The 15396-nt window shown below is 40.2% G+C and overlaps 1 protein-coding gene across 1 annotated transcript in view; it reads right to left on the bottom strand.

Moving 5' to 3' along the window:
- Positions 1-2979: 2979 nt before the first annotated feature.
- The window catches only part of VGLL3 (vestigial like family member 3), a 136749-nt gene continuing 124332 nt past the window's right edge, over positions 2980-15396 (bottom strand). The window contains exons 2-3 of the mRNA XM_031555700.1: positions 13076-13611; positions 2980-7432 (exon numbers count right to left, since the gene is read on the bottom strand). Of these exons, the coding sequence (XP_031411560.1) occupies positions 7389-7432; positions 13076-13611 (580 nt within the window). The 3' untranslated portion in view covers positions 2980-7388. The remainder of the gene's footprint in view (positions 7433-13075; positions 13612-15396) is intronic.

Raw genomic sequence — 15396 nt, 5'->3', positions numbered from 1 at the left:
CTGGTGAGAATAGTAGATGTTACTAACAGGAGAAAAAGTGCATCAGCTCACTCATCCCCCAGTATAACCGCACTGTTGCTGCCTAAAACACGTTTACTTCACTGAGGCTATTTGTGATTGTCTTAAAGCAACAGGGCTCTCCCAGATCTTTCCTCACAGACTAAACCACAGTGAACACAGCTTACTTCAAAGAAAGAAGTTTTCTGCAATGTTTATTCCAGCTTTTTCTTGACACTTAGTTTGTCCCAAATTTCTAAGTCCTCACACTGCTCTGGTATTTTTTGATGTCTGTCATGTCCCTTTCTACTTCTTTCATGTACAAGCCAAGCAGTTGTTAGGCATCATTTGCTTATTTTGCAATGGTCCTTATCCCATCCTCACCTCCATCGTTCATGCAGACTGTTTATCTCCCAGTAGTTTCCAACCACTTTCTCTCCTACAGAAAGGTCTGAATGCAAATTCCCCCTTCCCTGGTCTTCCTTTCCTTACATTTCTAGCTCTTACTCATGGCCCAAGAAAGAGAAGGGTGATTCTGAGCAGAGGCAAAGCACTCTGCTCACAAAACTCTCTGCTCACTGTCCTGGAAATAAGTCCTGGAGCAAGACATATAGGGAAATTCCTGCTCATCTACTGCTGTTCTGATACTGCACAGCCCATATGGTCAGGATCTTCACAGAATTTTGCAACTAAACTCTTAACAGCTCCCTGCTGATCGCGTGCAAGTGGCAATTTTTCAAAAGCTCTGTGCTCGGCCAAAGTTTGGAGGTTTCCCCTCCCCTGCTGCTGGAACAGTAAATGATATATTTGTGACCAAAATACCAGACCTTCAGCCCTCAATCCAGAATGCAGACATGCAAACACCACTCAATTAAACAGCTGTAAAATAATTTTAGCAAGGCCATAGTCACTTCCTTAATGGGAATTACTGAACGGTCATTAAAAAAATCAATTTGTGATAAAAAACTCTTATGGAAAACTTCTACTTGATGAGCATCAAAACTGCAACAAAATTATAAAACTACAAATCTCTTACAGCAAGAAGCCTCAGATCTACAAGGTATACCATCTTACCAAGTCTGATTTTAAAATAGCCTCTCATTCTAGAGCAACTTAAAAGGACAAAAAAAAAAAAGACACTGCAGCAAAAGCAACAGACCCTATCTAATGAGAAAGCTAGTGTCTTCATGCAAGAGCCCTTTTAGAAATCCATTAGATGCTCGCCTTTTGCTCTATCCTATTTCAGGAGAGAATCAGTTTAGGACACTTGTTTTAAAATGTTTTCAACAGGAGGCGAAGTCTTGGCTGTAGAAATTAATCTCATGAAAAAAAAATAGAAACTCAGGATGCTGTAATTTACAAAGAGATTTATGAGTTCTTCAGTTGCGTAAGAATTAAAAAAAAAAAAAAGCATTAGCTAATTGTTCAGAAATACAAGTTGAAAATACTACATTAAAAATATAACAATAAACTTCACATTAAATTATTTATTCAGTAATTAAAACAGTGACACTTTTCTTTATACAAAGACTCCCACCAGTTTTGATGAGAAGGGTGAATGTTCAGTGGAGGTTTTGAGGGAAGCAGGATTGGGAATCAAGTGAGGAAGGAGAGGACCCTGACTTGACTGATGGTTTTAAATGATAACTACAAACAGCTAGCAGGGAAAGTGCAGCATAGTTCTACAGATACTTTACTAGATTACTGTAAACCTCAACTGCTATGAACATTGGTTGTACATAGGTACCAATTACCTGAGCCCAAGCTTGCTGGAATCAATGTGGATTCCAATACTTGTCCACCAATGTTGGATCAGACCCTGGGCATCCATTCTGTTCCAGCCAACAATGAACTGCAGTTTAGGCATTCACAGCTGGTCCCAATGATCTTAATTCCATCAAAGACTTCAACAGACTTTGAGGGAAGAAAGCAGGAGTAGGGTTCCTGTATGCAAAACACCACTGTCAGTGATACACAGCTGACCTATCTTGAAGGCTTGTGCCTTTGTGTGGGTGCATAACAACTGTGATGTTTTAATCACCTCCATCCCTAAACTAAGTTTATTGGGAGCTAAAAACATCTTGAAGTTCAGAGGGAACTCCAAACAAGCTATCACAAGTCCCACCATGGTGTCATGGACACTACAGGAAAAGAACAGCCAGAGGATTATGGCCACTGTGCTGACTAATGGCTGCTAAAACTAAGGTTTCCAGAGATATCTTTAATTCCCTTTGGCAATTAGTTCATTCCATAAGAGGGTACGAGTGTAAACTTGCAAGTACAGTCTAATTTTAATGTGTTGTGCACCATCTGCCCAACCATCTACATACAATACTAGAGAAGATCAGTTCTGCTCACAGCACTACCATCTCAACCTTTGCAAGAAGACCTCTCCTGACCTTGCCCAGGCAAGAGTCCTTTAGTATTTAAAGGGTCCTCTTCCTGCATCATAGCTGTCAGACTGTGCCCATAGGGCTAATATATAAAAGCAGTATTTATTTTTAAATACCATCCTGCTTTACATGAGATTTCAGTTCCAATAAACATGTATCAACTTTAAAAAAAATTCACACATGAAGGATATTTATCATCCAAATACCCCTTAAAAGCTCAAAGGCAGACATATTAAAGCCAGAAGTCAAGTTTAAAATATATATGTATATATGTAATTCTGAACTGCTTGAAAGAAACAAGTTGCTGGTCCATTGATATGGAGAAAAATATTGTACCTGAAATGAATTAAAATAATTGTATTCAACAAGATACATTTGTCTACTGAAAGGCAACATATTGTATCTCTCTGCATAACTCCTTTGACACCATGGTCATCTCTACGCATACAACAAATCAGGGCTTTTGAAAGATTAAGTTTAGGGGTAAGGGGTTGTCTTCTCTCTCTCTCTCTCTCTCTCTCTCTCTCTTCTTTTCTTGTTCTTACTTTTTTTTTTTTCTTTTACCCCTTTTTTTAAATTTTTATTTTAGTTTTTTTTTTAAGTGTGGAAAAATTCCATTCACTCCTGAGGTTACGAAGAATGTAACAAAATGCCTACATTTTTTTTGTTTTTACAGTCAAATGAGATTTAGTAATGTCATTCACTTTATTTCCAAAGAATGTGCATTCGAAGCATGAAGAAGGAATGGAGGAAAGAGGGTACTAGGTATAACTACATGCGTGTGCATATATATATATATGTATGCAAATATATACACATACATAAGAAATGTGGGAGAAGAAGAGCAAGACATACATGATAGACTGGAAACAGAAAGGGTGGGTTCATGCCAAGGTAAGTGATCATAAGCACAGTGGGGAAAATATAATGCTCCCCTCATACAGCCTCTGCTCTCAAGAGGTGTACAACCTGTCTCTCTGAAAGCTGTGGTGGGAAATTAATCTTCAAAAGCATGTTTCAAGGCAGGAGAAACAGAATATTGAGAGAATCTTGACATTCATTGAACGCTTCACACTGCGAAAGAGGAATCAGAAAAGCTGATGAGCAAATTTGTGTGTCTTGTGAGGAGAAGAATCATAACAAAGTGCATTTTACTGTCATCAAGCATGGATTATTCATCTCTCCAGAAATAAAATCTGCTGGGTGGTTAGTAGCTGTAGTATTGCATCATATTGTTAGGATGGAAATGCCCCAGCTGAAACAAAATGGGAATCTGCTTTCCAAAATCCAGTGGTCAGGTTGAGCATCCCCTGCCTTCAAGCAAACAAGATACAAAAACTGAGAGCAGATTTCTCAACATTACCAGGAACAAAATAAAATCCTGGATAACTGTAAGGACTTTCATGTTTAGGTTTTCTTGAAATAAAACAATAGTTTCCCTATGTTCTCCCAGAAAAAGTGACAGAGTACATCGTGTTTTTATAAGACCTCAGAAAATGAATCATCCACTTTCTTGGGACAGCGTTAGAATCCACCACACACACACAAAAAAATGAAACTCCCTTAGTAACACATTAAGACACATAACTTGCCCGTAACCTGATTTTGAGAGCCCTTTATCCTATCTGTGAAAGCATGAGCAGCCTTAGTATTCCCTTTTCTTTCTCACTGCCATCAATGTGCCATAAGTGGGACATTGCAAGCAAGCACTCCTCTCCCCTTTCAAGAGCAGTATTAGCATAGCATCTGCTTCTCATAAGCACATTTCTGTGAGTGTAAATGTGCGTGCATAGACCCATGCATGAAAGAGAAGCAAATCTGCTCAATTTAACTTAAAAACTTGTCACAGAGAAGAATATATTTTTCTTCTTTCCAATCCTTCAAATCAGAGAATAGAAGGATGGCTACTGCTACGTACTCAAGCTTTTACTTTCCGCTCAGTTGTTAGTACAGGGGACTGTTTGTTACTGGGGAAAAATAACTGAACCTATATGTATTCCAAAGCTGGCTGACTGGCGTGTGAACAGCTACAGATGATAGCAGGTTTTTATTGGCACTTGTCTCCTAGAGCCTGCAGAGTAACACAAATTCTGTAAGAACATTCACAAGTTCAGCTGGGGAAACAGAGCACATAACAGCAGTCCCTGAGGAAAGAGGCAACAGATTCACCACATACCCATGCCCTCTACCCATTAACTCAATAAAATAGTCAAGAAAGAAATTCCAGTGCAAACTCCAGGCTTGACTGTTCCTGTCCCTATTCTCTTTGACAACTACAGAGAGCAAGAGGAGATCTTTCATCATTTGAACTTGCAAAGAGGAAGGCAATGAAGTGACTGCTCTTCCTAGACATTAACTAAACTGTTTCAGGAAGTCAAACATATTACACTCAAAAAGAAATACTGCTTTGCTCTCTTCTCCCCTAAACTCTCCAACTCTGATGTTCAAAGAGCTAAATTACAACTTTCCTCATTGTTTCCCTTGTGAAATTTTGCCTCTGCCTTCCAGCTTTACAAGACTGGGAGGAAAAAAAGGAAAATACTTGGATTTTTTTCCTCAGTATCTCTAATACTGTAAGAATTCCTAATTTTAAATTTACCTCAGGAACTCGCATTTCCTAAATGATTCTGCCCTGATAAATAAACATATCATGGAGGCCTTTGATACCTCCCTTGCCATGCAGTTTTCCCAATCTGTTACTAATTCATTGACCAACTGAGGAGCTAGCTCAACCAGAACAGCAATGATATACAGAACTCTCACGAGAGTGAAACTCAATAAAAGGAAGAAATATTGATAGACTATAAAGATAAGAGGTGGGAAAGGGGGAGAATAGCATTTAATTCAGCATCCCAACATAGAAACTATAGCCCTATTATTTTTAAGTAACCTATAAGAGTAGTCAATTCAGCATTTTAACACTGCCTGAAACCTCACATCAGTAAGGTACACGTTTAAAGGTTTTCTCAAATTGTGATATAATCCTACTGCCCACAATGCCAGCATATCAAGCTCTCTTTTATGTCAAGGGAGAACTCAACACCTCATAGGATCAAGTTCAAAAGCTTGGAGAAAAAAAGCAGTACGAGAGTGGAAGGCCTGAATTTCAGACTGGCAGACACATCCCTACATTCCCCCTCCCCTTTCACACACACATCCATGTGGTGTCCACCTGACAAATTTACATTCACAATACTGACTGCCTTAAAATTATATTGTTTCTTATATCAGTCATATGCTTAGGTCTTGGTTTCCATGTAGGTGGTTTGTCTTTTTGACAGGGATGCCTGAAAATAATAGTAACAGAAATATAATAGGTTATGAGAGCCTTGGGAAATGTTACAGAGGGATCCCTAGTGTATTCCTTCACTGAAGGTATACAAAGCAGAAAGGCAACATTTCCAGGCAATATCCAGGATTTGGCAACCCTGATCCTGTGCTCGGTCTCAGCTAGGCAAGTACTGTCACTCGCTGGAGTAACTAGGGCTAGACAATGCCATCACGGGAGTGGGGTTGTTGAGGGCAACCTTGCAGCCCTTATTCAGGATTGGATTGTGTTCTTGGCTTCAACTAAAGTCATTAGTAAGCAAGTCAGACCCAAGATCCAAGGCCAGAAATGTGGTCTTCATACATTTTGTAATGTGCTGTGACTAGACGTGGCCATGTCACTTCCCAGTTCAGATTCTTACCCTGACAGCGACAAAGCCCAGCTTTTGTGCGTGCTGAGCATGTGTAACTTCTTACAAAATTCAAGAGCAGTAGCTGGGTCCATAACACCCCCTGCAAGCCTTAGTTTAGACAACCAGATTTTGAAGTCAACAGCAGCTGAATGTTTCAGCATTTCCAATGAAGTCCTCAGGAGACAGATCAGGCCAGTTGAAAACATTTTGTTTCTGCAAGTCATGCATTTTTATGAAAGTGACATTTCTTTCCTAAACATTCATGTTACAAGTTAAAACCCTCGAAATAGCTTAGCTGGAAGTCTTGCCTCATGAGTTAAAATAAGAATATGCTGGTAATTATGATTACTATGAGAGCCTGAAGTGTAACTCATAGACAACTGCATCCATCAGCCTCCATGGATCACGGATGAGGTCCGAACTCAGGTCTGATTTAAATCCATGAAAGTATTTGGTCCATTTTGAAAGACTGCAGTTCCTGCAACCCTATGATCCATGCTAAAGGCATTTGCAAGTTTCTGACAGTACAGCACAAAGCCATCTTTAGAAACAAGAACAAAAACACCCTTACTAGAATCTAACACCAGCAGGAAAAACATTGGCTGAAACTTTAGGGGTGAATTATACTTGCTTAAGCAAGAACAAAAGGACAAAAACATCAAGATCTAGCAATGTGGAAACAAGGAAAGTTTAGCTCTTTAGAAAGTAGGGAAAGATAGACATTTGAGGTAACAAAACAAAAACAAAATGCACAAACACATCACAGACATCTAAAAATAGCATTTTATACATTTTTGCCAGTGCTTCTCTGAGAGCAAGTTCTTTAAACAGAACTTAACAATTTTTACAATTTTTTTTAAAAAAATATGCCATCCTAAAATAGCCCATCAATCCTTAACCAAACTTTCTGTATTTCTACAAAAATAGATGCACAAAGAGCTACAAAATAATGTATTCCTGAAAGGAGGCGCACTGCAGTCAGGGGAGTCTTCTTCCCGACATTCGAAACTGTTCATAAAGATATCAAGCTGAACAAAACAAAACACTGTTAAAGGAGCAGAAAGGAGTTAGGTTGCCCAGCTGCAGCAGGCTCAGATGAGGAAAGAAAGAAAAGCGAGTTTGTTTTTCTGTTGTTCGTTTTCCAACACTGTGGGACCCATAAATGGCCTTGCAATTAAAAGGCTCAATAGCAAAACGAGAATGGTTGGTTCTTCTTCACTTGTGTCCTTTGCCCCATGCAAAAGAGTCAGCGATGGTTATGTCACCCGCCAAGCTGTGCTGACTCCAGCTCTAGCTGATCTTAAGTTATATCTGGACTTCAAAACCAAGAAGTATCCTTGCTCTTGTCCTGATGCTGTAGACCTGGATTTCAGAAAAGAAAAGTAACGCTTAAAATCTGATACATCTTCTTCCTCCCCCTCCCTTTGCCTCCCCAAGCATGCAAAGTGAGGATAAAAAGTTATTGATTTAAAAAAAAAAAAGTAAACTTACCATCCTAGTGGATTTGTTAGTAACACTGCTATTGCTTCCAATTCTATCATTTATGTGGGATAAGCCCCACTTAAGTTTTAGACTGGCTTGAGCAGTTCAGGAATGCTGATAAAATCATGCGTGCTTTTTTGTTTTGGCCTCATTCGAAGAGGACCCGGGTGTGATAAAATCCCCCCACAAGGTCTGTGCGGACCATCAGCTACAGAACATCATCATTTTTCCTGATAGGGGCCAGCCACTGACCCCATCTCTTTTCAGAAAGATCTGTAACACTATAGGATCTCACCATTTCTATGGCATTTCACCTTATGGAGGAGGGAGGGAAAGTATTCATGCAGCAAGTTAAAAAAAAAAAAAAAACACAAATAATTTCACCTACAGAGTGTCAGATTTTTAGCCAGGAATGGCTAGTGCTTCCACATGGGAAAAATTAATGATTTTCAGCTTGCATTTGTTATGAGTTCTTCTAACATTTTCCTTTATAAAAGTGAGGACTATCTAATAAATGTGGTGCTATGTTGTGGCTTTAGCATTACGGACTTGGAACCTGTGTTACAATCTGGGATTCCTCTATTCCAGAAGGATTCAATCTTTACTAGATTTACACCCAACAGGGCAGATACCTAAAATCCAGACCATAGTGAAGGAGGTGAGGATGAAACTTCCCAAAGAAGATATGGTTTTGCTCATTTACAGGGAAAGTGAAAAGAAAAGGTGCAGGCGCTTGTTTTAAGAGGTAGTAACACACTTACGCCTCACTGATGTAAAACCTGCCCCTTGATGTTTTGTGCCAAGCAAATTAAATTTTGTGAAAGGTGTAATTCCTAATACTGCTGTATCGGCAGCGATTCTCTGTTCTGTATCATGCCATAATTTGGCCTCCTATGCCAAGACCAATGCACAAATTACTTGATGTACTATGAATTTAAGGCCAAATCCACCACTAATTTAAATAGGTGCAACTCTCTCAGACTTCACTGGTGTTGCAGCCACTGAAATGCCTGTTTGGTAACTGGTGAGAACTGAAGAAGAGCTGAACATAGATCATTCATTTCCTTATTTGATCACATAGCCAAACCCACTGTGGCTCCCTGCTCCATTTAACATGCACTTAAATCTATTTCTTTGGACTGAAAAGCTGAGACACCCCTCCACTAAGGCAAGTCACATTCAGAGACTTAACTGAATGAGGATTATTCCTTTTTGCTTATGAGTTAAGAGTTTTTCTGGCAGTATCATTTACAGACAGAGACATAAGCTGCTGTTAATTTTCTTCAAAGCTCTCTCAAAGCTAGCGATGAGAATTTTGTTATATTTTTCCCCGTCTATTTAATTTTTCATTTTTAAAGCAAGGAAAAATAAAATAAGAGGGAGTCAGCAGGAACAAAAGCCCCCAAAGACAGAGAAAGCTGAGGAGAAGAGAGAGATTATATAGTTCATACTGGTTAAAAAAATAAAAATAAAAAAATAAAAAGCACAAACGTGCTTTTAAACACGTGTGTTTAAGAGGACATCTTCCTGACGGTAATGACCAGTAGAAGGGAGATACCAGCTGACCAGGCACCTTCCTAGTTAAATATCTTTGCAACAAACAGAAACAACTGCAACTGAGAGGTTTAAGGTATAGCCATTAAGTCCAAACAGCCATGGAAAACAATCCAAAGAAATAAAGTTGCCTTAGCTACAGAACTGAATGTAGAACACTTTCCATGCCTTTTCCTCATTATATTCCCATTTTCTTTATGGCAAGACTAACTGCACTTCTAACATGTCATCCAAGTGCAGCCCTACTAGCTAACCAAGAGCTTTAGCTTGCAGCCTGCTGTTAGAACAAATGTTTTCTCCTCCTCAAAGACATCTTAGCTTGTGCTGCACGAGCGAGTATTTCCGCACCAGCAGAACTCCCCATCTCTGAGAGGCCAATGCTCCAGCTAACTGCCTGCCACACATGCAGAACACAGGCTGTATAGGAACATCTAAACAAACCTGATGAATGGTGACAAACATGTAGTGTTTGAGCAGAGACAACTCTGCAGAAGGCAGCAGTCTGATCACTCCAATTCTGTGTTCAGTATGACATGCTGGCCTACAGAAATTTCCAAAGTTGACTTTGCATGGTTAGCCAGGACCAGAGGACACCAGCTAGTTCACCTGCATTTAGGGACAGATGAGCAATTCAGTTGGAAAATAGAATTGCAGCTCTTACATAGGCCAAAATCTTGCTCTGCTTTGAGTGTGCTGGGGTTACAGAAAGCCTTGTCTGGCACATCTGTCCAACAGCAGGGCAAGATTTCTTTCTAGCAGGCTCCACAACAGCGGGGCACTGTACTCCCCACAGGGCAGCACAGCTGGATCTGACCGACACCTGAAGAGTGCCTGTGCTGGCTGCTCTGCTCCTGAGGGCACACAGGCAAGAACTGATGACTGTAGGTGCGACAAGGCAGAAATTCTTCCTGGTTTTACATGCCCAACTCAGGCGGCACACCCTTAATATGAATGCAAGGATTCTGCAGTAATGCTCTATCTACATGTGCCATGAGCTTCTGTCAGCATATTAGAGGCTGAACTTGCTTTGCTTGGCACTGGGAGGACAGAGAACTTAAGGCTTAATCTATAAACAGGTTGTGCTCAGTGCTTGATACAAAACTGATCCTTATTTTGAGCACTTCAGCTTTGGAAAGGCACTGTATACCAGGAGCCACAAGCATAACAGGTTGCAGCAGATTTGATTTAGGCTAGTGCTTTCTTTAATCCCACTTGTGCCAACACAGAAGCTCCTAAAAGGGTTAATTTGTAACATACAGCATGAGGATTAAGCCGCATTTAATGGGAATCAGGTACTTAAATCCCTACTCATCCCTCTAAAACAGGACCATGTAAGTTCGAACAGATGTGCATGACAGATCAATATTATATTAGCCCTGCAAACAGCGAGATGCTGAAGTCCCATACAATCTGTTCTGAAACGAATTCCCAAATGACACCCAGCATGAAAGGTGAACCCTGTCTTAACCTCTGCAGGGATTCAGCATCATTCATTCAGGAGATGGTGTATTTGGCTTTGCATGGCAGAGATGCAACAATGTAGCTGGATGAGGGTAAGGTTACAGCCAGCTTGTTTTGTATCCCAAAGATATCACTCCATTTAATTCAGCATGAAAAGTTTTGCAAATGTTTCTATAATCCCATGGGACAGTAGCATAAGAAATGTGACTCACTGTAAGAGGGCAAGAAAAAAATAATCATTTGCATACATATATCTGAAGGGTCAAGAAAAGCACCCTCTGCGTGTTAGCTTTTTTCAAGTGAGTTTGGTTTTTGGTTTTTTGATTTTTTTTTTTTTTTTCATATAAATCAACTGAAGCTTATGGAATCCAACACACTGATAGTTCCAGGCACTGATGTCTTTTATTCTCCGAGAGTCGTGGGCAAAGAATCCAGAACTGAAGTTTTCCTGCCACTGTGACCTTACTTAGGGGAAACATCTTCCAAGAAGAGTTTCTTCCAAGCCCTCCAGTTTTCAGTCTCTCTGCTGAGATTACTAACCCTCAGAAAAGATGCATATAATGAAATCGTGTGTTGTGGAGACTTATGCATTAAAAACCCTACCTTGGAGAGGAAAGGGAATAAGAAAAGATCCCTGCTGAGATCCTCTGTTTCTACAAAGCAGTCACACATCATTTTTCCTCTTTTATTTCTCTCACAGGAACTCATAGACTTACACAATAAGCATGCACCAGAAACTGACTGTCCATGCCTTCCCCACTGCTCCCACCCTGAATGGACAACTATTAGACATGCAAGATATTGGTAAGAACTGTCAAATCAGGGTCTTGAGAAAATTAGCATCCAGCTGCACCCTTCCACAGGAATTTTCACAAGGAGCATGAAGCACCAGGCAAAGGCTATATTAGTCCTGTAAGGCAGTGCTAGGACCTACAGTCTATTTTGAGGTACTGTACTCTTGAAGGAAGATTACCTGGCTTATGAGAAGAACAAAGAAGCAGTAAGCAAGCCAACTTGCCCAGCATTGGAATAACTCACAGCCTAGGCAAGATTCAGGAAGTGGTTCTTGACTAATCGTTCTTGATACAGTCCCTGCTTCATCCTCCAAAACGTAAGTCAACTTCCAGAGTTCTGAAGCTGGACTGCTGGGGCCACTGTCAGACCAGCTGTCTGGTCCCCTCTATCAGTGGCAACAGCAATTTGCTCCTGCTTCAGAAAAAGCAACTTCCATAATGGAATTTGTCAAACTTACAGTGTTGTTAGATTATCATCTTATTCCTACAGGCATAAAACGCAATACTTCTTGTATCATCTGCATGGCTGGAAATGTTATTAATAAATATAAAATTGTCTAGTATTAAGAATCGTATTGCTCTTTTTCTTAAACTCTTGAAGGTGCAAGTGGTATGGTATGGTATGGAAGAGGTTACTGGTTCTCAGTTACTATTAAGAGAAGAGAGGTTTTAGTAGGTTCACTTAGCAATAATTAGGATATGATTGCTAATATTTCATATTTAAAAAAACAGCACTTTTTTCCCACCACCAATTCCTTGTTCTCCTATGCATTAATCAAAGCAAGGAAGCTCTTCTCGTATACTGAATTGGTCAGCTAGAGTTATCAAGAAGACAGCCTCAAGAAGACAAAAACAGATATCTTAAGGAGAAGAGAGATGCAAATGCAGTATTTCCTTAATAAAGTAATAAAAGTTGTTTAAGTAGTAATCTGTAAGGATTTCTGCTGATCAGATAAGTACCAAGCAGAAAAAGGAGGCCATAACACTGTACATGAGTGTGGAAGGAGGTGCTGCAAATGTATCACCCATCCCCTGATACCAAGTGACTATGAACAGTGAGGGTTGCCAGACTGCTCCTAATACTGAAGTGAGAGCCTTCAAGTCAAAATTTGCCTATGATGCAACAGATGTAGTTTATGAAGGCAGTCCCATGGACGGGGGTAGAATAAATCTAATTTGGAGATCTCTGCCTAGAGCCTACAGAATGAAGTTTAGTGTGATGGTGAGCGCAGTTTAACCAGCAACTTCACTCTGTGTGACACCTGGAAACACAGAGGAAGGAAATGCTGGTCTGTTCCAATTTAGATCAATAATATGCAATCGTTGTGTACTGAGAAGTTATTAGTTGTGTCCTCTTTGGAGCTATATTTTGGTGAATAGACACACTAATTAGCTGAATGAGCTGGAAGCTTTCACATGGAAGTGTAATTAATTATTTCCCACAAGATATAAACAGAAAAAAAAAAAGTCACTATACAACTCATTTGGCTTGAGTGGGACCAAGAGCAACAGAGGTCTTTCAGCAAAAGGCAGAGAGAGCTGGATGTTTCACAGCTTGTCTGCCCTGACAGCAATTTCAGGAGGGATTCCCATCTGGAAACATATTTGGAGAAGGCTCTGAGAAAAAACCCTGCTTCAGCTGCAGGGACTCCACACCGCTTTTCTCAAATTCTTCTTTCTAAAACAAGCCACAGACACAACTGAACGATCTTACCTGCATCAAACCCAAAACTTGGCACAATGTCCACCGTTCCATGAAAGGCTCCAGCCCATGCTGAGGTAGCGCTGGTGACAGCAGCAGGATCTGTCTTAGTCACGTCACACTGAGGAGCAGGAATCCTGGCTGCACGTACTGAAGGCATCAGCAGAGACCCATAGCGGGGGTCGCGGTGCGAGCTGGGATGGTGATGGTGCATGTGTGGATGAGGGTGATGGCGATGCATGTACACGTCATGCATGTGTGCATATGAAGGGCTCACCTGAGATGCTAAAGGATAATGCCAGGATTCAGTTGCAGCAGGGGGAGGAGGTGGGGGAGTCTGATGAAGGCTGTGTCCTGGCCAGCTGCTGGGATCTGGTGTTGGGAAGGTGCCTGGTGCAGTAATGGGGAAATCGGGGTGTACTCCACTTAAGCATGGTGGTGGGGGAGGCTGGTAAGAGCTGGTCCAAAACGAAGTTGGGAAACTGCTCCTTTGGCTTGATATTGTTGAGTTTTCTGGAAGAGAGGATAGAAATGAAGTATGACTGAAGCTGAAAAAACAATTTAATGACAAAAGCCCCTTAATAATTTTCTACTCTCAAATTTATAATGCTGAACCGAAGCTTACTCAGTAATCACAGAATCACAGAATGGTTGAGGTTGGAGAAAACCTCTTAAGATCATCTAGCCCAATCTTGTTCAAGCAGGGTCACCGAGTGCATGTTGTCCAGGATGACATTCCATCAGATTTTGGACAAGAACCAAACTCCACACCCTTCCTGGCAACATCGTCCAGTGACTGATCACGCTCACAATAAACAAACAAACAAACAAACAAAGTGTTTTCCTGTGTTCAGATGGAATTTCCTGTTTTCTAATTCATGCCCTGTGGCATTTTGTCCTGTCAACAAACACTACTGAGAAATGCTTGACTCCCTCATCTTCATTTCCTCACACCAGGTTTTTACACACACATAAGACATCCTTGAGAAGACTTCTCCAGGCTGATGAGTCATAACTCTCTCAGGGTCTTGACACAGGAATCAGGAAGAGATAGTATCTCCTGATCAGACCAGAACTTATCATTTAGAAAGGCAGCTGCTGCAATTCTAAATGCTTCTGAGGACAGTGAACCAGCTCACACTGCAGAATGAGACATGTGGCTATTGGAATAACACCAGTTCTCTTCAAATTCATGGCATGCTTTAAAGGGGTAGTGATCAACTGAATGCACCTCATGTTATTTTCTTATAGAATACACAACATTGCCTGTTGTCAGGCAGAGAACATCACCTATGTAGCTGAAAAAAGTCTTTGCCAGAAATAAAAGACTTGCTGCTTCTTACAGCTAGGGCTCAACTTGTATTTAAATGGATTCCAATAACTTCAAATAATGAAATCACATTCTAAAAATTCCTCTTTTGAAGGTGCGGTTAGTGTTTTTGATGTGTAGGAAAGTATTGGCATCTCCACTCACATATCGCTCTTGCCAACTCATGTTTGAAAGCACTGCTTCACGCAATATGTCACAGCTCAAATAGCTTGGGTTGGTTTTGGTGGGGTTTTTTTGGTCAAAAATGGAAACATAAAAATACAGGACTCTACCTCTGATGAAAGAACAAAGTCATAAAAATAGCCTATGAAGAAATAAAGCCAGGAAAGCATAATATTTGACAAGGTGAGGAGTTCTCTATCCCTCATATAGCATTTACAAAAATGTTTATAATATTTTTTCTAAATGACTTTTTGTTTTGCATAGTTTAACAAGCAACTGGAATGAGATTTGAGTGAAGACAACATTGAGAATGAACAGATTCTTCAAACACTCCTGCTTCTAAACTTTGCTTACATAAAATATTTTGGAAACAAAAACTGTAAAAGTGTTTTCTTATTGCGTCACTAGAACACTTACGTATCTATTTTAAAATCCTTTCAAATAACAATTTTTTTTTCCATACATCAATTGGCCAGGATTTAGGGAGTTTATTGAGTCTGATTAACTTCTGGTATTGGAAATACCTTTACAAATGCACTATGGACAATTGTAAAGAATTATCTCTGTGCCAAACCCTCTCAGAAGCTGCAAGCCAATTTAGCAAACTGCAATATGGCCTTCTTCAAAAGATTGCTTCTTTTTTTAGCATTATATTCCTATTGTGATTCATACTAGAAGACTGAGGGGAGCCTCAAGCATATAACAGAACCTTCAGCATCCCTCTGAAACTGGTATTGTTCATCGCTTATAAACTCGTTCCTCTGTTCCTTGTTACAAGGGATTAGACTGAGACACAGCGTGCACAGGGCTTAATGTTGGCAGTAGGGTTGCAAAAAAAAAA

This window comes from Meleagris gallopavo, chromosome 1 (genome assembly GCF_000146605.3).
Source record: "Meleagris gallopavo isolate NT-WF06-2002-E0010 breed Aviagen turkey brand Nicholas breeding stock chromosome 1, Turkey_5.1, whole genome shotgun sequence".
In the NCBI taxonomy this organism is placed as follows: domain Eukaryota; kingdom Metazoa; phylum Chordata; class Aves; order Galliformes; family Phasianidae; genus Meleagris; species Meleagris gallopavo.
This window is presented reverse-complemented; position numbering and strand designations above follow the sequence as displayed.